Raw genomic sequence first — 22,557 nt, forward strand, 5'->3', positions numbered from 1 at the left:
TCCGACGGTTCAATCTCTGGGAATCCGTGAAATCGTGAACTGACCTGATGTAGGAGTAGTAAAACGAATTTCTCCCTTTTGTTTGTTTTTCTTCTTCGAGTTCCCAAACACGAAATAAAACACGGGAATATTAATTTAGAATCAACCGTTGAATAGCAACCAAAGTAGATTGCCTCTAACTAATCAATACAAGATCAAGGATAAAAGAAATAGATGAAAATCAATTGATCAAACGAAGCCGTAGAGAAATCTCGTCCTCGAACTAGGGGTGTCGAATTTTCTCTCTCTTGGACTAGGTGAATTTAATGGCCTCTCCTGTTGCTGACGATTCAAATGGGCTACCTGGCGGCTAAGGTCCCTGTAAAACACCTCACTATCGGCAAGACGGGTTAAGATATCCTTTAACAAGGATGTTACCGACTGGCCATGCACGTTGTCGGAAGGCGGAGTGTTCCGACCACCGGGCATGGTTTGTGATTGCCCTAGCCCATTTTCCCGATATTCTTGATGAAAGTCAGGTGGGGGCCTCAATACATTATTATTATTGCCGTACGATAAGTTAGGGTGTTGGTATCGAGCCCTCCATCCGCTGTCATTATTATTGTGGTGGTGTGAGTAGGAGTTCAGGTTAGGATTGTACCTTTGATTGCCTCCTACGTAACTTACATTTTCAGTGTCGCCGGCGAAAGGGCTACCGGCTTAGCAATTAAGTCCGTCATGATCTCCACCACAATGATTGCACATTAGGACCTGTGCAACTTTGTTGAGGTTCAACTGTGCTATCAACGCGTCCAGTTTCTTATTCATTTCCGCCATGGAACTTTTTGGAGCCTCTTTCTCCACGGTGAACGTTTGATGTCGTGGTGGTCCGACAAGCCGATCTTCTTGCCACTGTACGCTTTTCCTTGCGAGCTCGTGGATAAGCTCATATGCTTCGCTGGCCGACTTCCTAAACAGGTCCCCATCTGCCGCGGAATCCACGGTAGCACGGTTAGTAGGAGTTAATCCGTGATAGAAAGTACTTACCAAATCGTGCTTGGGGATATCGTGGTGCGGGCAGCTTCGAAGCAACTTTCGGAATCTCGCCCAAGCCGCGTGAAGGGCTTCGTGCTTGAGCTGCCGAAAGGTAGTGATGTCGTTCCTCAACTTAACTGTTTTGGAAGGCGGGAAGTAGTAAGAAAGGAACTCCTTCTCAAGCTCCTCCCATGATGTAATCGATCCCGCCTCCAACGAGTGCAACCACTCCAATGCTTGTCCTGTCAAAGAGAAAGGAAACAACTTTAGTCGGACGGCCTCAACCGGGACACCGTTTTGCCGAGAAGTTTCGGCACATATAAGAAATTTATCGAGATGTTCGTTAGGGTTTTAATGGGGTTCCCCTCCGAACTGGCCAAGATGTTGGATCAGTTGGATCATGCTAGTCTTGATTTCATATGTGTTGGCCGGAATGGTGGGAGCGACGATTCCGTTGCGATTTTGAGGGCGATGCGGAGCAAGAATCTCCATCATCGAGCGCATGTCATTGCCTCCACCATTGCGGTTGTTATTCACGGGTTGCACCGGTGGCCTTTGGTTGACCTCGGGTTGGTTAGCTTCATTGTTGAGGTTTGCCATTTTCTCTCTTCGAATCCTACAAAGAGTACGTTCAATTTCAAGATCAATAGGAACGAGAGTATCACTCCGAGATCGGGTGTGCATAAAATAAATAAATAGAGAAATTATAAACAAGAAAGAATGTTGTTAGTAAAAAGTATATATGAACAATTTATACAAATATAATGCTTAGACTAACAATAAAACGTTTTTGTCTAATATTGCAAGAAATTATAAATCCCCGGCAACGGCGCCAAAAACTTGATGTACGCCTAGGTAGAGCTTATGAATATATATTATGATAAGTTCGTTATGACTATGGATGTGATCTTCCTAAATGCTCTATCTCTACTAGACGCTACTACTTAGGGGCAAGTGTACCCCGTCGTATCAAGTAATAATCCGGTTAAGATCGGGTATCGAATCCACGGGATTTATAACTACAAGTATTAAACGACTCGGTTTTATACGTTATCTAAGCGGTGAATACTTTGAGTTGATTTGGGAAACAACTACAAACTACTCCTAACTATAAGTGAGACAGATTTATATAACGAAAACTCTACGAAATGATATGGATGGTGATAAGTTATAAATATGATAAACAATGACTCCCAATATATACGGTTAATGATTTACTCTTGCAATGACGACTACGTGTAGTGTGACCGACCCGTGAAGTACTTAGACTACGTGGTTCCTAGTCAAGGCGTGTCTAATGCTTGGGATTAGAAATTAGGGCCTGTAAGTTCCGTGGCTTATCAATTCCTACGGTTTCCGGTGCGTCACTTCCGGTAAGGCAACACCTATATGAATCCCTAAAGATAGCCCGAATGGCGTCGGAAATCGCGTTCCCCTACACAATAATCAATTACGAATATCAAAATAAGTAACAAACATCAACACGTATATAGCAAAAGAAATCGTAAATCATATGTTATAAATATGGAAAGCGTAAATATGGAATACAACCAAGCCTAGTACATAGGAAGAGTACAAGCTAATTAGCAAGTGAAAAGGGAAGAATCCACCCTCGGAACTAGCTAACCGGACTCAAGGCCGTCTCTTAGGACTTGGAGGTGGAACTCTCGAGCTTGGTGAACGGAGATGGAACGGAACTTTGACGGAATGCCGGAATAAACGAACAAGCTCTCAAGGTGATAGAGTTTTGCTATCTAAAATCTGCATATAAATCTAAAACTATATATCAAAAACTCAATACATAAAATTCTAGATGTCTAAATGAGTGCTAGTCACTCTTATTTATACACATCAAGCTAGGGGTAGAATTGTAAGTTCACAAGATACAAGCATGGAGATACATTATTTTTGCAGAATTCCCATGATACGCCCCGCGTATGGTAGGGGACGCCCCGCGTATTGACCCATTCCGTCAGAAATCTCCTGCATGTGGACCAAATTCAGATCTTGTTGTCTCAACCACGCCCCGCGTAGACTAAGGTACGCTCCGCGTGGTTGAGCTCCTGAGATTTAATGGCTCGAAATGTGTCCTTTACGCCTCGCGTGGCCTAGCGGACGCCTCGCGTATGTGAGTCCCTGGAACTTTAGATTGAAGAACTTCCCATATACGCCCCGCGTGTAGGTTGGGACGCCCCGCGTGAGAGCAGTTGACTTGGAAGACCATGCAGTCTGACATTCATGATTGAGCTTATCATTGCTTATACGCCCCACGTGTAAGGTAGGACGCCCCACGTGGCAGTGGATAAGTCCCACGTGGTGCCTGCAGATTGAGCAATTATTTCCGACTTGGTGTTCCACGCCCCGCGTGGAGGGTGATACGCCCCGCGTATGTCGGTGGATTTTTGCTCCTTACTCGTACATGAAATACAATTCTCGAAAGCCGAGTTAGCTTGACGTTTTATTTTCTAAATTAATCAAAAAATAAAGACAATTAACCGAAAGTACGGATTTTATTTTTATTTCGTTATTTTATTAAAACATTCTATTTTTGCAATTAAACTTATTTATTTAATCCAAAATTAAACCGTAAATCACGCTAAAAGATAGGGACGAAACGTCCCTATCAGGGCTTGGCCCTCCTTCTTCCTTTTGTGCTCCTTTTCACCTTCTTTTTTCAAAATTTTCAAGAAAGCAGTCTAACTTGCCACTTATCACTATTTTTTCCAATTCCATTTCCAACTGTCTGCACTCCTCTGTCTCATGCCCTTCACTCTTATGGAAATGGAAGTATTTCCCATTGATTCGGCCCTTTTTCAATTTGGGTGGATATTCGATTCACATTTTATTGTCTTCCACCCAAAAAAGGATTTCTTTCTTGGGAGTGTTAAAGGAATGTCGGGGCTTATCTCTCTGCTCTCGAGTCCTTTCAGTGCTTTGCATGTTGTTTTCCTCCTTCCTAGGATGCTTGTCGTTGCCGAGTTGCTATTTTCGTAATAACGACTTAGGTTTATGCTCGTCCCAATGGGTGTAATCTCTAGCTCTCTCTGCATCAATTCTTGGAAATCTTTTGGTCGAGCGGTGATAATGCTTTCCTGAAGGTCATGGCTTCGACAATTGCTTGCTAGGGCATCGATAGCTTCGCCATATTAAATTCCTTCACCTGAATGGCCATGGCTTGGAATTTCTTGATGAATTGGGCCAAAGATCCCCCCCATTCCGTACTGCTCGATTGAGATCCAACATGGTCTTTTCCTTTGTTACTAAGGTGATGAACTGGTCTACAAAGTACTCTGCCATCTGATTGAAGTTACATAAAGACTTGGGCGGGAGTTGCTCGTACCAAAAGGCTGCTGACTCCTTCAGAGTAGTGGGGACAATACGGTATAAGACAGTGTTAGTAACCGTTATCGCCTCCATGATTCCTCGAAAGTTTTTATCGTGGGTAATAGGATTGTCTACTCCTCCATATTGTACAAAGGATGGAACTTGGAATCTCCGAGGCATAGCCTGTCTCTAAATTTCTTTTGATAGAGGTATGTTGGTTTCTACTAAGTTTGAATATCCATCTCGGGAACCAGATTTTTGGTAAGAGTTCTTCTCGAGGAGCTCCAAAACATCGTCTTTGCTAAGCGGTGCACCTTTGTTAACCCTCGTTCACTCAGGTTCGGACCTCCGGTGGTGACTGCTCTGTGTCTTGGATGGGGAATGGTGTTTGCCTCGCCCATGGGGTTTTTTGTCGCCCCTCTGATTCCTTCGCACAGTATGGTGCTTGCAAGGGCTCATTGATTTGGAATACCTTCGCCTAGGTGATGGGCTTTGGGAAAAGTCTCTAGGGGTTCCGGATGACTCCCCACCAGATTCTACCTCTCGGTTGGCTTTTTCCTCTCACCTTCATCGGCCTTCTTTAGCTCATGAGTAGCTTTCACGTCATCCATCTCTTTCTCCATGGCCGCTAATTTTTGGGCGAATTTGCAGGATACTTCCTCCGCCAAGAGCTGGTACTGAGAGTCTAACTAAGGTTGGGGCCCAGCATACTGGTCTACTTCTTCATCGTTACTTTGGTGGATTTTTGAATAAACTCAATCGGATTGAGCCATCGCTGAATATTGTGATAAATGGTGGATAATTTCAATCCACCTTCACTGCACCAATGATAACTTGTTACCTGAACTTAGTCACGTGATTCGACCGTGACGATGATCCGATGTCATATTGGAGCCTGTAAAACAATAAGCAAGTCAGACAGGGTCGGAGTCCGGCAAACCCGCTCGGATACCTAAGTTAATTTATGATTTAGGACCGAATGAAAAGGAATGGACTAGTTTAGAGATAATAGTTAATGTACCGAAACTTGTGTTTATACATGTGTATTTATAATGCATGATTAGGTTTAAGGTTTGGCACCTCCTTAGGAATCCTTACAAGCTTAAGATTTCTTATCCCTCAAGGAGTTCGGATCCTGGGAGGAATCATTTATCTTGTAGGATTCTAAAAGGTCATTTGAGGCTTGGAGGCTTGGACGTTTGGTGATGGGACGATGCTTGTTTGGTCTTTGGGCCGCATCAATGGTTTTCGGTCCTTCCGGGGCCGTTTTGGATCTTTGTTATGCGTGAGCCTGGATTGATGATGTCATGCATATGATATCGTTTAGTCTGATATCAGTTAAATTAATAGATTAGAAGTCTATGTTATCTTTAGGTATATTTGGATTGTAATATTGATATCGTGTAAAATATTCATATTTATATTTGTAAATATTAAAATTATATTGTATTAAAATAAAAATATTATATTTTTATTTGCATTATTTTAAATAATATATTTAATTTTTTTTCAAAAATAAAAATATTTAAATTATATTTTATTAAAATTAGATAGGAGAAAAAGAGATGAGGACGATAAATAAATATATAAATATTTATTTTTAATATTTAAAATAAAAATATCTTAAATATAAAATACAAAAGTATAAAAACGTTACAGTTTAAGTATTGTAGATACAATTTATCTTTAATAATTAAGGATAAATTAATATTTAAACAGGTAGAAATTAAATTGTTAAATAGCATACAACTTAAGTAAAGCTATTATTGTTATTACAATGATTGACTAGTATATTACAACAACAACAAAGCCTTAATCCCGAAATGATTCGGGATCGGCTAACATGAACCATCATATAAAATCGTGAAATCAAATCGTGTCAGCGACACAAATTCTCTCCCTCCACTATGTCCTATCCACTACCATATTTTCCTCAATCCCCTATAAACTCATATCACTTTCGATCACCTCCTCCAAATTTGTTTGGAAGGTTCAATATGACAGTGAAATAACTGTCAAATGAGTCTGTTCCAACTAAACCGATTTTGATAACGTTGCACTTAACTGGACATGTTACCATCGATATAGATCGCGTCCTTCCAATCAGAGTTAACATATTTTTTTGGGATAAGTGTTAAATTCGACCTTATCATTTTTGAAGAGATGCCGATTTGACCATAAGTATGAAATGATACAAATTTACCCATAATATTTTCAAGATATATCAATTTTACCCATAAATTAATGGAAATTTGAAAATTTGGTACTTAAATGTCACATCAAACCTTCCGAACATCTAATATATCTAAGATATTTATTGTATTACTAACACAGTTAAAAAAACTGCTAAAATGCTAACAAATAAGTTTATCAATATAAATTAATCACATAAAAACTGTTAAAATGTCGAAAATGTGTGTACTTACTAATATAGTTATATATATATATATATATATATATATATATATATATATATATATATATATCCAACAAAAAATTTACGAGCGATTTTAGTTTATTTATAAATTTGTTTGAAATGTCTAATAAGACAATTAAATAATTATCAAGTCAGTATGTTTTGTTCAAATGTTACTTTATACATAAGTAAAATTGATCTTGTTTAGGAATATGAGATATAAGTTTATATAAATTCATACAATAAAATCATATTTGTAATTTCTCAAAAATCATAGGTTAAATTTTGCCATTATCCCTGTTTTTTTATGTGCATTATCCCTATATTTTTAACAATGTGACATGCATGCAAATCTCACTTAAAAAAAAGACTATATATTTATATACAAGGAACAAGTATAAAAAATAATAGTAAAATATAATTAAAAAAATTGTCAACTCAAAAGTAAAAAGTGTTTTTTTTTTCTTTTCTTTTGTAAGGTAAAATATGGACTTTGATTTCTTTAAACAAAATACGTTCAGAACTAGAATAATTAGTAGCCACGAATGACGAGTACAATCAAGCAAATAGTGCTTGCTTAGCCAATTTATATATTAATAAAAATAAAGTATCATGATTATAGTGTGGGTTTCTTGTTAATTTGGTTACTCGGTTTCAACTCCAAATAATGGCTAAATAAATATTGAGTATTTGAATTTCACCTAAAAAAACTGATTTCGTTTTTTTATTTATAAAATATTTCATTAATATGTAAATTTACTTAAATTAATATGATTTAACATTTTAAGTTCTATGTTAAAAAAATTTGAATAAATTAAAATATATATCATTTATATAAATGTAGACTACCAATAGATAATTATAATACAATAACATGTTAAAAACCAGATAACCAAATACATCACTTTAAACAAATTCGTCAACCTTATAAAATATTGCGTAAGTTCAAAATTCAATAAATTTTTTGTGATAAATTTACTCCAAATTAATACTATCATCAAAATAAAGCGTGAGACACAAAATAGTTAAAAGATCCAAATTATCGTGGTATATATTTACTAATTATTCTTATACATCATGTCCATGATTCATATTTATGTATACTTTACTAGATTAAACGGTATACTATTATTTACCATTCTCTTTGAGGATTATAAACATGTCTCTAGTTAGCTCCAAATGTTGGTGTTTTACCTCTCGAGTTTCATTGGTCTGGCTTAAACATTTCATGCTCCATAAGGACATGGCGGAAGTGGCAGCGATGACCATAAGGACAGATATCACCAGCAAGGACCATTCTGCATACCTCAGTCTTGTAACGAGGATGGCGGATGACAGGGCGAAGCTCTTTAATGCCATGGGCGAACTGGCAGTTCTCACCGTATGGACAATCGCCTGTCTCCTGCCATTTGTTGCATAATTCAGTCTTGAACATTCCTTGGTTGTAGACTTCAAGCTCAAGCGGCTCCTCTTCCATTTTCCCGCCAGGAACATATAGCTTTTGCTGCACATAGCATCATGATCATTATCCTCAAACTCAATCACAAGTGTTAAAACAAAGCTCTACTTTGATATCTCGTTACTGGCTACGTGTCCTATATATCTAAACCATCCTATTCCTGTTCCTAAATATATCAACAATTTTCCCAATGATTTTCCTCTCATAATAAACGAGAAATTATACTGAATAAATAACCGATGAACTTCATGTAAAACAGTTAATAAAATAATAGTATTAGTGAAAAGAGAAAGAATGAAAGAGAAAATACTGAAATAAAATTAGTTTGATTAATTAAGTAAACAGGTGAAGAAGAAAGCTAATACGGCTGTTTTGAGTGGACAGGTTTTAGGCCGAGTCACTCCGCGAGTCTTCTTGGCGCTAGCTTCGCCTAACTTCACGTAGCCATTGGACCTCACAGAAATACTTTTAGGCAGCGATGTCCTCTCCGATGTTTCCCCATTCTGAACATCAATCACGCTAGTTGGACTTTCGTCGTCGCACACTTCGTCTCCTCCATCGCCGGAAATGTTGTACAACTTATCGAAATCATTCAGGATCTCCAATGGCGTCTTATCGTATTCAGCTGAGAGACTATGATTCTGGACCGAAGCCTGGATGAGGTAGCTCAAGTGATCGCTGAGTTCGCGATTCGCGGATCGGAGAGCAGCATTTTCCAGCCGCAGTGACTCTACTTCTCCGGCCGCCTCACGAAGGCGCGTGAAGAAAAGTGCGTTGCGATTTATGAGGTCTTGTTTTTCCATCCTAAAGCGAGAATCCACAACTGGCGCAAGAAGGCGGTACTGATTGGGGCTATAAACGGAGTTAAAGTGCACTTCGTTTGGCAGGTAGCCTCTGGATTGGCTATGGATGGCCCGATCGTCTTTAACGGTAATGGAAGCGGCGCCGATTTGCATTTCCGGTGAAACTATTATGCTTCTTTCGCTGAAAATGAACAAAAAAAAATAAAAATAAAATCAAGAAGTAAACAATTAATATCTACAAAAAGCTAGAATACTTCACAAAAACCAACAGAAACCTAGCGGTTAGAATATTGTAATATCGATAGGAAAACAAAGATAAATGCGATACAGAAAACGTAAATCACAGTTCAGTTTGGATCTAATGTTTTGGCTACGCGAGAAAGCATATTAGCAAAATTATGCTTTATTGAGAAAAAAAATAACAAAATGAAAGGAAATAGGAAGAAACTAATTAACGAAATTTCGAGACATATAGTGTTCAATGATATGATTTCTACAATGAAACAAGGATCGGAAAATGAAATTAAGTTTTCGTCAATAATATCAATGGTCAGTTAGAAGCATCTGATCTGAAAAATTAAAGAAGTGTAATAGAAACATACAGTGTAGAAATGAGACGAAAATCGCACCTGAAGCTGTAGAGAAGAGGGAAGGTTTGCTATGGTAGATGCTCTGGCGCAAAGAGAGAACGAAGAGGTTTTATTGGGGTAGAGAAAATTGGAGGGAAATAAAAGGAGCATATGTTTGGTGCCAGGGGATATTGAGAAACTAAAATCTAAAACCGTTTTGAAACAAACTTTTGTAGCCGGATTTACCCCTCCCTTTAATTGTAAATGATACTCTTTTACCTCTATACCCTTATTCCTGGCCCTTGTTTAGTATTTATTTAGCTGTGAAATTTATGTGGATGCCATGAGCGATCTGAGACGTTGTGATGTCCAACAAGGGGTGATTGGGTCCCTTTCTCTGACTTATTAAAGCAGCCAGATTTTAGTTTTAGATTATGTTCATCACACAAACAAAACAGGGGAATGTTCACCCAAGAGAGGCCATTGGCAGGTGACTTTGGGAGGGTAAATTCGTCTAGTTGATCCAAGAACTATGTCTTCTATTTGCAAAAACGAAAGATTTTACGTAAATATGAGTTGATATTTAAAAAAGGAGTGCCAAGTTTGCAAACGAAAAAAGAAACGAAGAGAGAAAGAAGAAAGAGTAAGAAATTTCTAAATTGTTATATACATATGACGAGTATTTTGAAAAGGTCACAAATAAATAATATAGATATGTAATGTATTGAGTAATTAGTCTAAATATGTAAATGAGCTTCCAATTTAACCCAATTTTATAACAGGTTAAATTAGGATTGAGCAAAATAACAGGTAACCAATTACCAAACCGATAACCAAACCAAAGTTTTAATTTGGTTCGGTTATTTTAATATTCTAGTTCGGTTCGGTTTTAATTTTGATTTAGTTTGGTAATTGGTTATTGGTTCGGTTATTGAAAAATATATTGGTATAACCGATAACCGAACCAAACTTTTTATATAAATATAAAACATATAGTTTTATTTTTACATATATAAATAATTTATAAAATATAAAATTCAATCCCTAAAAAATATACTTTTATCTTTACATATATAAATTTTGGTTCATTAGTCTTTAATTTCTCCAGATGTAACTTTTACACAAGAGCATTATTTGAAAACCAATTAAATAAAAATTAAATATTATGAGTTTTCGGTTATTCGGTCGGTAAACGAACCGAACCGAAATTTTTTGGTTAAATAAACTTCAGTTACCAATCTTATTCGGTTCGGTTATGAAAATAGCACAAAATTCGGTTCGGTTAACCAAACATTCGGTTCGGTTAGTAACCGACCCGATGCTCACCCTAGGTTAAATACATGAATATCATAATTAAGTACAAAATTACAACTAAGTAATATCACCAAACTTAAGAAGGTCTCATATATTTGTCTATGAATTAAGCTCCGGCTACCTTTAAAGTACATATTCCTCAATATGTTTTCCTTCTTGTAATGACTCACCCGCTTCAAAATTGGTACCGGATCACCAAATCTCAACCCGGTGATGAGTCCGAATTCACGTTCATCGAATTTCAGTTCAACCCCATTGATGTTGAACCACATCTCTCCATGTTTTGGATTTTCAGGTTTGATCTCTCTCGTAAGGATCCTATGGCATAAAGGAGTGGACAACGAATACATATACATGTCCACCAAATGCCCAAAACATGTTTTTCTCAACATGACCAATTGCACGTTTGATAATCTTTCCTTCACTTTCTTCATCACCTCAGCATCAGCCCTCACTGTGATTGTTGCTCTTGTATTCAAGGTATAGGGGTACTTGAAAGTGATGCCTTTGGTACCAGCCCTCACTGTGATTGTTGCTCTTGTATTCAAGGTATAGGGGTACTTGAAAGTGATGCCTTTGGTACTATTCTAACTTGATGTCCTCTTCCTCTTCTTGGAATCAGACTTTTGTATCTTCACAAATTTTAGAATCTATGAAATAAAATACTTCTTCACGAATATGAATTTGCTTCGCATGCAAAATCTGCGAAGCAAATTCATCTTTGCGAAGTAGTAATTTCTGCAAAATGAAGTTGTCCCAACCATTTTGAACTATTTCTAAGTTTCATTTCTCAAAATGTAGCTATTAACTAACGAAAAAAACACATAAAAAGCATAAACCCTAATCTAAAATCGCATAAGAAGTAATATACGATAAGAGGGACTGAAACGATTGCCATTGAAATCCAACATCGCATAAACATTAAACCCTAATTATATTATACATACCTTCTTGCCATTGAAATTGATATGAAAAACTTTGGAAGAAGAAACGCATAGATTTAATGGCGTACATAGATTGGAAATGAAACAATTGAGTTCTCAAGGTTCACATTGCAGAAGAAGAAAATAAATTTGATTAAGTTGTTATATATATATATATATGAAGGCTATTTTTAGAAAATCACAAATATACAGTTTAGATAATGTATTGGATAATTGGTGTAAATATGCATATGGAATTTTCAACAATTTTTGTAATTTTCTCAAATCTAAATAAAAAAAATAAAATAATGGCGAAAACAAAAACTGGATCCATTTCAACCGTGCAAGAGCGAACTTGTGTTATTTATCGCCAATATATACCGTCGTTGTTTCTAGTCTTTTATTAACCCCTTCCAACTCTCTTCTAAAACCGATCACATTTGGTGGCAACTTCTGCCTATAGAACCAAACACTTCGAATTCAAAGAAAAATAATATAGATTTGATTGAGCTCAACGAAGAATAAGGTAGGAAGACTTCTCCTTCTATATGCTTTCCTTTTTCTGTTTTCGATATCCTTCTAGACAACGGCGTTTATACCCTTTTCATTTTTATCAAAAGGTTCTTTTAATTTATGATTTGAATTGGTATTGCGGTTTTAGTTTTTGTACGATCAGGGCGCAATACTTCCTTATATATTGAACGCCAATCAACGTTCATGGTGATATTTGTAAGAATTTTGTGTACCCATGAGGATTGCTGCGAAGAGATATATCGGGATCTTGTCAATTGAACTCGTATTTGATTTTTGTATTATTTAGAAAGATAGCCCCTCGAATGAATTAAGGACTGTCGAATACATAATGATATAATTTGCATTTTCCAGCATGGAGGAACAGTTCGTACTAAGGGTTCCACCCTCTGTTGCAGAGCGTTTAGATCGTCTTTTGAGTGAAAGTGCTCCTGATTCGGAAGAACAGTCATTGGATTTGTCTTTTCGTGGTGAGATTCTTCCCTTGCATCATGTAACAAGTGTTTCGTGCTTATTTTGTCATTTATTATTATTTGGCTCAGTTTCTGATTTTTGAGATGAATTAAGGAAGCAGAGTTTTATTTTTGTAAGAATTTTTCATGCTAATAACATGTTGCCTAATTACTTTTGGCCGGAAAAGCAAGCATGAAGTAATTCTAATGAGTTTTGACCGAATTATTTGCATTTGAATATCAGATATTCATATCTTTTTCCTAAAAAAGGACTTAGCAATCTTGTGCTTTGTGAAAATCTTACCTTAGGAGAGCATGGCCCCCCTACATAACTGTAATGCCTCATTTGGAGTCTAATTGGTGATGCAAAGGATATGTTATTTCATTTATACTTTATCCAGAGACCATTAATAAGAGAAAAATACAATAACGAAGGCTACTCATGGTTTGGTATGATTGTGTTCTGTAATCAAAGGGACTATAACGTGTTATAATCAGATGATTACTAAATTGCTTTGCGTTCCATTAGCTAGAGCTTTTAGACTGTTTTGACTTGAGAACTGTATGTACTGTAGGAGTAAATAGATCAATTAAATAACATGGGTGTCATTTTAGCCTTCATCTACTAATACGCCAGTTTTCTTTAAGATATAGATGACTGTTGTTTTATTCAGAGTCGTGCACTGCACCTTTTGCGTGGCTCTATAGGACCCTTTGCTCTTAAGTATGCATTCTCGATAAGTTAGCCATATGAAATATTATTTTGTGCGTCTATTTCTATTGACACAAGAGAAGCTAGCCAAACCTTGTAAGAATTTTTTCTTAAGAGTTTCTGAATTGTGATATCGTAACAGTTGGCAGTACAGAGTTTGCACTTTTTGCGAGCTCATCTCGCTTTCTATATTCATTTAGAGAAGCTTAATATCGAGAATTTTTTTAAAGCTGAATATTAGCTTACTGAAACAGCAACTGCTATTTATCGAAGTAGTTCTAACTCCTCAATGTGTTGAAGCTGAAAGAAGGGAATTTTTGATTGTTTTATTTAGATAGAACTTCTGATTGTTTTATTTAGATAGAACTTCCAAGGTACCAACTCATGCACACAGAAAATGATTGAGCAGCAGGTTTCTGTTGAAGGAGAATTGCTGCTAATTTCTCCAAAATTCTTATAATATGCTCTTCAAATCTCAACTTTTTTCTACATTATCTACAAGTTTTGTGGCAGCAGTCTTGGTTGGTAGTTTTGTACTCTTGAGGAACTCTCAAATCTTGTACACAAGTCAGCATACCATTGGTTATTGAAGATAAATTTAGTAGATGCTATGGAAGAGATTTGATGCAAAAGGGGCAAATCAGTTTGGCTTTGATATCAAGTTGTTGTAAGATGTAGCATACACAGTTGGCATAGCAAGGTAAGATAAAGATAACAATAACAAAGAGAATTGACATGATAAGACAGGAAAAGAAGTAGATGATTTGATAGTTTGATATGAGAGAAATTTAGAATTTTTGGGGGACAACTTTAGACATCTTAGCTTTGATAATAAAGATTAAGGATTATATAGAGATTTCAGAATTGTTCGTGATGTATTAATGGAGGACAGTCTGGTGTTGAAATAGGAGGATGAGAGAAACAAAAGTGTATATGTAAGTATTCTAGCTGAACCAAAATTAAGTGATAGGAAAAAGAAAAGCTGAAGAAGGAAGAAACACCAATTACTGAGCATGCTTCCCAAAATCAAATTACTCTTAATTTCATTATCTAAAGTTTTAGAGAGCATCATGTAAATGTATCAAGAGTAAAGAGAGTATTAATTGTATTAGGACTAGCCTAGTAATCTTGAACTGGAAAATTTGTTTTCCTACACTGCAGAAGAAACAACAAATCCCAAGATAACTTTTTCTTCCAACCCTTTCATTAGTCAGCAGAATGCTTTGACCTGTTTCTAAATGTGATATAAGTGGCCATAGGAAGAATATATTTACATTATAATTAAAGGTTACTAGGTGGTTGAATGCTTAAAAATATAATACATAAATCACCCTTGTACCAGTGCAAAAAGGTCTAATGACCTCATTACCATATTGAACGGTTATAAAAATATTACATATTAAACGCTTTTCAACTTGCAGTGTTCATTATTAATGATATTCTGACCTCTTAAGATGTCCTATTGGACACTTATAATTAACTGCACTAACGCATCACCAGCACGAAAGATATGTGACAAAAATATGCAAATTAAAATGTCTAATAGGTCATATTTTTTAAGTTTTAGGTCTCTATTCTAATTAGGTCATTTTAATACTTTACAAGACCATTTGATTTTTTTGACAAGTTATATATCATGCCAATCCTTGAATGTTATGTGGAATTTATGTATTTGACCTTTTTTTTCTTCTTCTCTTTTGTCTAGATGTGTAAAGCAAAACGAGGGAGGAGGGATGTTGAAGTTGTAAGATTGTGTGTAGGATTGGTTTGTCGGTAGATACTCTTATGTTTTTCTTTTTCCAAGATTGACATATTTATGGAAATCAAAGCAAAGGGGTAGGAAGGTCACTCTTTGTTTCACAAAAAACAGCATAGTCGGAAATGGGACTGTAGTCGAATCCATCAAAATTTTATATGGTGATCTTTCTATGCTTGCATTACATAATCACTGTGTGTTTTTTTCCCTATCTTTAGAATCATGCACTTTGTTTACGAATGCTTCATGTTATAAAATGTTGGTCCAATGTTCAAATGTTCTTGGACTTTTTGCACTGTTTTCAAGCAGTCTTCACTGATATTTATCAATTTGGTTTCAAATAATAATTTTGTCAGTTATAGCCGAGGTGCATGGTTATGTTCCCATGCTGATGTTGGGTGGAGATGAACTCCTAACATGCATAGACTTTGGTGATTTAGGTGCTATGAGACTGGTTTGAGGTTTGAAGCATAAAAAAGTTGTCCAATGTATTCTGCATAAGGATGGATAATTTAAGGATAAATCCATAATTTGGTGGAGATTATATGCATGCCTCTTTCTTGAATCAGCAATTTTTTGTCCAATTGAAAGTTCAGTAGTATTCTATATCTTTTTGATGCAGTTGATCTAATATCACTTATTATTTTTTTGGTACTTTAAATTCATGAATTTGAAAGCATAGGATTGTAGGATGCAATTGAGGACTTAAAAGCATTAAAAGAATTTATATTTCATTTTATTCTCATTTGCAGAGTGAAGTTTTTTTTTTCTTTAAAGCTCTGTTTGTGTAAAAAACTTGAAACACAATAGATAAAAGTTAGCTATGTGCCTTTACAAACAGTTGGGTTCATTTTCCATGGCTTCAAATATAAAATTTGCGCTGGTCATGTGCTTCTACTTATGGGGAGTATTATGATACAGTCACTGTCCACAAGTGCCCACTACTTTGAAATTCTCTCTCTTTTTTTCCTCATTTGATTATTTTTTTGCTAAAGAAAGTCTGTGGGCCCTGTCAATCTCTCTTCTTGTCTAGCTATGCAATTTTAAATGCCAATATCTTGTTGTGCAGAGGATGGTAAAAGTGGCTCATTTATAATTGGTAATGAACATTTCCCTGCTTCTCTCTTGGACCTTCCTTGTGTCGTGGAGTCCTACAAAACTTATGATGATTGCGCACTAGTTAAAACTTCAGATATTGGTCAGGTAGAGTGCTCACGAAAAGATTTTTCTTTCACGTTTATAAAAGGAAGTTATCTTCATTTCTAAATGCAATTACCTTCACTGCGTTCAGATGATTCTGGTTAGAGAAGCAGGTGACAGTGCTCCAGATGTACTGGAGTATAGACATGGACTTACTCCTCCTACGAGGGATGCTCGAAAACGACGATTTCGCAGAGAGCCTGACCTAAATGTATGAAGTAGTTTACATTTTGGAACTTTTTTATTCAACTGAAGATTTTGTTTCCATCATAAAAACTATGTGAATCACTGCTTAGAAATATTAAGATAGTGTACTCATGTCTATCTTTTGCATTATTTGTACTAATTAAGGTGGTGTTGGCACTTTTGCAGCCTGAACTTGTCCAGCGTGTTGAGAAGGATTTGCTGAACATTATGGCTGGTGGAACAGTTGAAAATATTGATATCCTTTTATATTGTTTTTCCCTTTTGCTAATCCGTAATTTTGGCTCATTATCGAGTGCATTCTAGGAAAAGCAATGAGAAAGAATGTAAACATTGAGATCAGGCTTGGTTGAGGTGTGAACTGCTCTGTAGGAGAGAAAAATAAGAGTATTGTAATTTGTAAATATCTGTTTAACCATCTTTAGCACATAAGCTCACATTTTGAGTTGTAGAATATCAAGCCTTGTGGTTCATTCTTGGACTCTTTGAATTCATTGGATAATATAATATTGTCGGAGTTAATCCTTAACTGTATAGTTACATGTTGAAGTGAATGAGCAAGAGGAAGATGGTGATCAGAATGCTCGTAATGCAAGCAAGAAAGCTCTGCCTGCACCTGCGGCAAAGCCTAATACTCAAGAGGCAGTAGCTAATGCTGAGGAGCCTGAGAGATCTGATTCTGATGAATCAGATGATTCAATATAGTCGGATGGCTTTTATATATCTGGGATGATAAGGTCAGTTGGAATTCTGGTAATGCATCTAGTTATCTTCATGTACCTATGGTGGTTCTTAGTGTTATGTGCACATAGATGGGCACAAAACTTACAGTTGCATTAGATATAGTAAAATATTATCTTGGAAAGCTCAAGTATCATACCCATGGGATGGGAATCAAAATTAACATATGCTATGTCGTAGTCTACTTTTGAAAGAGTCCTTTGTTTGATCAAGGGTATTTGATAGATTTTATCCAGAGCAACCTTTCATCGGAATCTACTGTTAACAAATAAAAAAAAATGTTTATATGGTTACATACATTTGACACCTATACTTTGCCTCTTTTTTTCTTCCCTTGAGCTCATGTGGTATTATTTTCTAACATTCTGCCCCTGTATTTTTATTTATTGTATAATATGTGAGGTAACTTGAATTTTCATGGTGTATGGGCGGCCCGGTCGCACTACGCGTCCCTGCTGAGCGAGGGTCCGGGGAGGGGTCCCACCACAAGGGTGTACTGGGGGCAAGCCTTCCCCTTGCCAATTTATTTGGCAAGAGACCGCTCCTAAGACTCGAACCCGTGACCTCTTGGTCACACGACAACAACGTTTACCGTTGCGCAATGCGAAATCATATTTTACTTTTGGCTTAATACATCATTTGCCCCCTAAACTTGTCCAAAAAGCTTGATTGGCCCCTCTGAACTTTCAAAGTGTCTTGATAGCATCCTGAACTTACATAAAATGTTCAGTTAGCCCTCTGAACTTGCATAAAATGTAATCAATTGATCACTCGGTTGCAAAAAAGTAAGTTAAATGCGGAAGATGTATTCCACGTGTCTTAGAATGTCATTACATAATTCAAAAAAAGAGTAAAAATGAAGTTATTACTTTCTTAACTATAAACTTTTTATTCTCTAATATTACAACCGCAATACTCCAATCTTGATTGTTTTACTTTTTTTTTTAAAGTCACGTGCAATATATTTTCCGCATTTAACTTACTTTTTTGCAACTGAGTGATCAATTGATTACATTTTATGCAAGTTTAGGGAGCTAACTGAACATTTTATGCAAGTTCATGGGGCTATCAAGACACTTTGAAAGTTCAGGGGGTCAATCAAGCTTTTTGGACAAGTTCAGAGGGCAAATGATGTATTAAGGCTTTATTTTTTAAATTATTTTGTGTAATATTAGATAAGGGTGAAATTAAGTAGATGATTTACATGTTATGAAACAATTGTATAGGGGCTCAATGGAAAAAAAAAAAAGAAGATTAAATACAAGAACTAAATCATATGAAGAAATAGGGAGATATTACCAAAAAATGTATTGTTTCTAAGAATTATTCCATCAATATACCACATGTAATTTCTGTTAAGTATATGTGCATACTTTTCCCCTATTTTAACATCCAAAATATCCCTTTATTAATTCTTCAGTATTGTTGTTATTTTTTTTACTTTTTTTTTTTTTCATTTTCTTCACTATTATTGTTATTTATAAGCGTTTTAAGGGAAGTATAGATTTAACTATAATAAGATCAATTTTAGCCATACTTTATTTAAAATAATAAAAGGGCGGCCCGGTCGCACTATGCGACCCCGCTAAGCGAGGGTCCGGGGAGGGGTCCCACCACAAGGGTGTACTGGGGGCAAGCCTTCCCCTGTCGATTTATTTGGCAACTCGTAAGACTCGAACCCGTGACTTCTTGGTCACACGACAACAACGTTTTACCGTTGCGCCAAGGCTCGCTCTCACTTTATTGAAAATAATAATAAAAAAAAATTGGTTTGATTGGTATTTAATTGTACTTTCAAAGCTTTTGAATATCAATTGTGTCTAATATATTTAGTGTATTACTAATAAAATTACAAAGTTTTTGTTAAAATGCTAAAAACTAAATATGTTACATATAAGTTAATTATAAATTTTATTTGTCAAACTGTCTAAAATATTTACTGCGTTATTAATATAGTTACAAAAAAATGTATGAAACTGTTTCAATTTATCGATAAACAATAATTAAATAAAAGTTATAAATAAATATTCATTCCGATTCCGATTCCATCACATTTCGGTTTTGAAGTTTGAACCAAAAGCTCCTTACAGTTTTCAAGCAAGCTATATTTTACTTTTATCTGATAAAAAAATAAAAAATAAAACGGATTGGTTTGACTGTTATTGATTGTCATTTTGGATATTTTAAATATGTTTATCGATAAACTAAAGTAATTTTGTATATTTTAGTAATATATTAACTTTCAACCTTGAACACGTGTAGATTTGGATATGGACATGCAAAACAATTTAATTCTAAAAAATGTAATTAAAGTTTTTAAAAAATAAATGAGTTGATGCGCCTAAAATTTGAATTCTAAAAACAAAGCAATTGAGCGAAAGATTCAAGACTGAAAAAAAAAACTCTTTTTTGTTCCTAGTTTCACTTCTAAAAAGCTCAACTAGCTTAACAAAATTTCTACGGAAATGAAAATCAACACCAAAAAATTCTTTTAATTTTTTTTCTTTTTATTGATTTGTTTGTAACATTCTTGATTACATGTAATAGAAATAAGCAGAAAATTACATGCTGAATAATTAAGTTTTGAAAGAATTTAAATGTACACAATGTAAATTGCAAGAAATCATAGAGTAATTAAACTGTAAAATAAGTACATAAGGTATAAATTGGATGTTGGAAGTTGTTTATGAATAGCTTTAAAAAAATGGTCCAGTGAGTGTCAATTTTAATAAATGGGCCAGAATGGGAAGTAATATTTTCAGAAAATTTTCCACTTAGCAAACAAAATTTCCAGCAAAACTGAGTTTTGGAAGTTGAAATAGAGAATTTTGATCGAAACAGAGGTTGGAATTCAAAGATTGGATATCTAGGAAGATTTTGGGATGATATTTGCTTGAATATGACTGTTCAACGAAAAATGAGTTTGGAAAACAAACTGGGACCAATTAAAATCGTGATTCTAGGCTGAAACGAGGGCAGAAAATAGGGTGTCGATTTATCATTTTGAGCTTAAAGCTAAACATGAAGATGACAATAGCAGATTGCAATGTATGTGGAATTGAATCGAATTCAAGATTAGGAAATATATTTATTAGTTAGACAATGAGGATTGAATGGTCGGATTTGAAAATAATTGGCTGGAAATGAAGGTGCGATTTTGGCAGCAAAAATAGAGCTTTGAAGTTGGAAAAAATGGTTTTCGTAAATCAGAAATCGTAGGAACTAATCTGGAAAAGCTCAATTAAGGAGTAGAAATCAATACTAGGATTTTGATGATGAAGAATGAATGTTCGGAAACAAAAACTAACGACTGAAAGCAGGATTTAGAGAATTGATAAAATCGGAGTTTTGAAACTTTTGGAGCTGAATTTAGAAATTAGAAGGTGAAGCTAATGAATTGGAAAATTTTAATTGAAGGCTTGAAATCGAAGTTGAAAGCTGAGTGTATTTGCTCATTTAGTTTCGATTGAATTTGGTTGTTTGATTGATGCCCTTTATCAGAAGAAATGAGCTCTATCTATAAGTTTGGAGACGAAACCTCAACTTAATTACTTCTAATTACTTATTTAGAAGCAAAAATGTGGGTTTAATATGGATGGAGATGGCTGGAAATCTTAAGAGTTGTTCCAAATTTGTTTTTTTTTTTTTTTTTTTTTTGCACTTTTGTATTTCTACCTCAATGTTCAAAAAATCATAATTCCTTTATTATAAATTTGTTTAATGCCTTGCATCATTTACTTTCAAAATTCCTTGCGAGCGATCTAAAAATTACATCGTCTTATACCTTAAAAATGTTGTCAAAGGTGGCTAGTTGGGTTGCTCTTAAATGTAGCAAACTTTATTTTACTTTTTATATTTTCTTTTCTTTTATTTATTTTTCTGTTTTTATATTTTTATTTCATTTTATATAGTATAAATATAACATATGCTATTTAATGGAATAAAATAAAAATTAAAAATCACCCCAACAATTGCTCCTCGTTTATGTGTAATGCAATTTTTTTAAAAATTAAATTGCACACAAGAGAGGTATTTCTAATATTTTTAATTTTCAAAATTTTGCATTCACTTAAGAAGCATAAAACTCTTCAGCTTCCCTTTTTTTTTTTTACCGGTACGCTCAAAACCTCTTCTTTCTCAAGAAAAACCCAGGCCAAAAACGCATCCTAAAATTTCGACTTCCTTTTCTCACTATCTGTTTTTTTTTTCTTTCACAATGCTTTTGTGCGTGTTGAGTTTGAGGTTCTCGGTCATGGAGTTTTTGTCTTTTCCTTAAAATTACCACTGAAACTCGTCTAAAACCTTCTAAGATGAACATATGAAGCTTAATTCATGAATGACGTGCCTAGATTTTAGAATTTTGATGGATGATTCACTTAGGTTTGAAGAAATTTGCATGTATTGTGTTTGGGTACTTCATATTGTGAGAATGTGAATCCCTCCCTCCCGCCATAAAACATAAACCTTTTGATCTGTTTTTTCCTTTCGATTTCTCTCATCTTTTTAGCTTTTTCTTCTAATTATTTTCTTTCTTTTTTTACCTCTCTCTTGACTTGTTGGTGATCAATTTTGATAGTTTTAACAACTCAAAAACTTGAAAATAGCGAATTTAAATTTTACCCGCCTTGTCTCAATATGCTTAATTTGCACCTTCTTCATCTAGTATGTACTTGATTAATATTGATTCTGATATTGGAAAAGAGTTTAAGCTGACTCATGTAATTTGGGATGCATGTTCATGTTTTTTTGGCGTAAATATTGAGGGTATTATGAGAAAGTCACACAAAATCAGTCGGTTGACTAAATAGGTTAAATATGTGAATGAGCCTTCCATTTGACCTACTTTTGTAATTTTCCCAAAAATGAAATAACCCTAAATTAAAAAATATGTATCATAGAATTTAAAAGGGAAAATTACACAGAAGAAGAAGAGAGAGAAAGAAAAAATTAAAAAATCGAATTTTCTAAATTGTCCCTGTGCCACGCCAGCTTTTTAACGGTGTTAAACCATTTTCCGTTTTTCAGGTAACGGCGTATAACACAGTCCTTTTTTTTTTGTAAAAACAAACCACAATAGTTTTTTTTGAACTACATGAAACCACGGGGGATTTTTTTGGAATTTACCCTAAATTATACAAT

General features: G+C 35.1%; 2 protein-coding genes across 4 annotated transcripts; one reads left to right on the forward strand and one right to left on the reverse strand.

Annotated features, from left to right (window-relative positions):
- Positions 1 to 7,885: 7,885 nt before the first annotated feature.
- Positions 7,886 to 9,765, reverse strand: LOC136208372 (zinc finger CCCH domain-containing protein 15-like). The gene is made up of 3 exons (XM_065999257.1): positions 9,646 to 9,765; positions 8,579 to 9,197; positions 7,886 to 8,258 (listed from the first exon to the last, which is right to left on the reverse strand). Exons 2-3 carry the CDS (start codon positions 9,167 to 9,169, stop codon positions 7,959 to 7,961), a joined length of 891 nt encoding a protein of 296 aa, XP_065855329.1. The 5' UTR covers positions 9,170 to 9,197; positions 9,646 to 9,765; the 3' UTR covers positions 7,886 to 7,958.
- A 2,425-nt stretch (positions 9,766 to 12,190) lies between these two features.
- On the forward strand, positions 12,191 to 18,807 carry LOC136235606 (transcription initiation factor TFIID subunit 7). 3 transcript variants are annotated; one of them, XM_066025425.1, is made up of 7 exons: positions 12,191 to 12,348; positions 12,708 to 12,823; positions 16,343 to 16,476; positions 16,565 to 16,684; positions 16,846 to 16,915; positions 17,219 to 17,414; positions 18,645 to 18,807. In XM_066025425.1, exons 2-6 carry the CDS (start codon positions 12,709 to 12,711, stop codon positions 17,380 to 17,382), a joined length of 603 nt encoding a protein of 200 aa, XP_065881497.1. In that variant the 5' UTR covers positions 12,191 to 12,348; position 12,708; the 3' UTR covers positions 17,383 to 17,414; positions 18,645 to 18,807. The 3 variants fall into 3 exon arrangements, with proteins under 3 accessions (XP_065881497.1, XP_065881489.1, XP_065881480.1); XM_066025417.1 differs by lacking the exon at positions 18,645 to 18,807 and adding an exon at positions 18,449 to 18,619; XM_066025408.1 differs by lacking the exon at positions 18,645 to 18,807 and having other exon boundaries at positions 17,219 to 17,728.
- Positions 18,808 to 22,557: the final 3,750 nt, after the last annotated feature.

The sequence above is a fragment of the Euphorbia lathyris genome, chromosome 1 (genome assembly GCF_963576675.1).
Source record: "Euphorbia lathyris chromosome 1, ddEupLath1.1, whole genome shotgun sequence".
NCBI classification, from domain to species: domain Eukaryota; kingdom Viridiplantae; phylum Streptophyta; class Magnoliopsida; order Malpighiales; family Euphorbiaceae; genus Euphorbia; species Euphorbia lathyris.

Bases quoted from the DNA above. Each gene is read 5' to 3' on its own strand.
- LOC136208372 (XM_065999257.1), bottom strand. From the start codon at position 9,169: ATGCAAATCGGCGCCGCTTCCATTACCGTTAAAGACGATCGGGCCATC. The intron at 8,259-8,578 runs GTATTAGCTTTC...TGCTATGTGCAG, and splicing joins CCTGTCCACTCAAAACAGCC to CAAAAGCTATATGTTCCTGG.
- LOC136235606 (XM_066025425.1), top strand. From the start codon at position 12,709: ATGGAGGAACAGTTCGTACTAAGGGTTCCACCCTCTGTTGCAGAGCGT. The intron at 16,685-16,845 runs GTATGAAGTAGT...GCACTTTTGCAG, and splicing joins GCAGAGAGCCTGACCTAAAT to CCTGAACTTGTCCAGCGTGT. The intron at 16,916-17,218 runs ATATCCTTTTAT...CTGTATAGTTAC, and splicing joins TGGAACAGTTGAAAATATTG to ATGTTGAAGTGAATGAGCAA.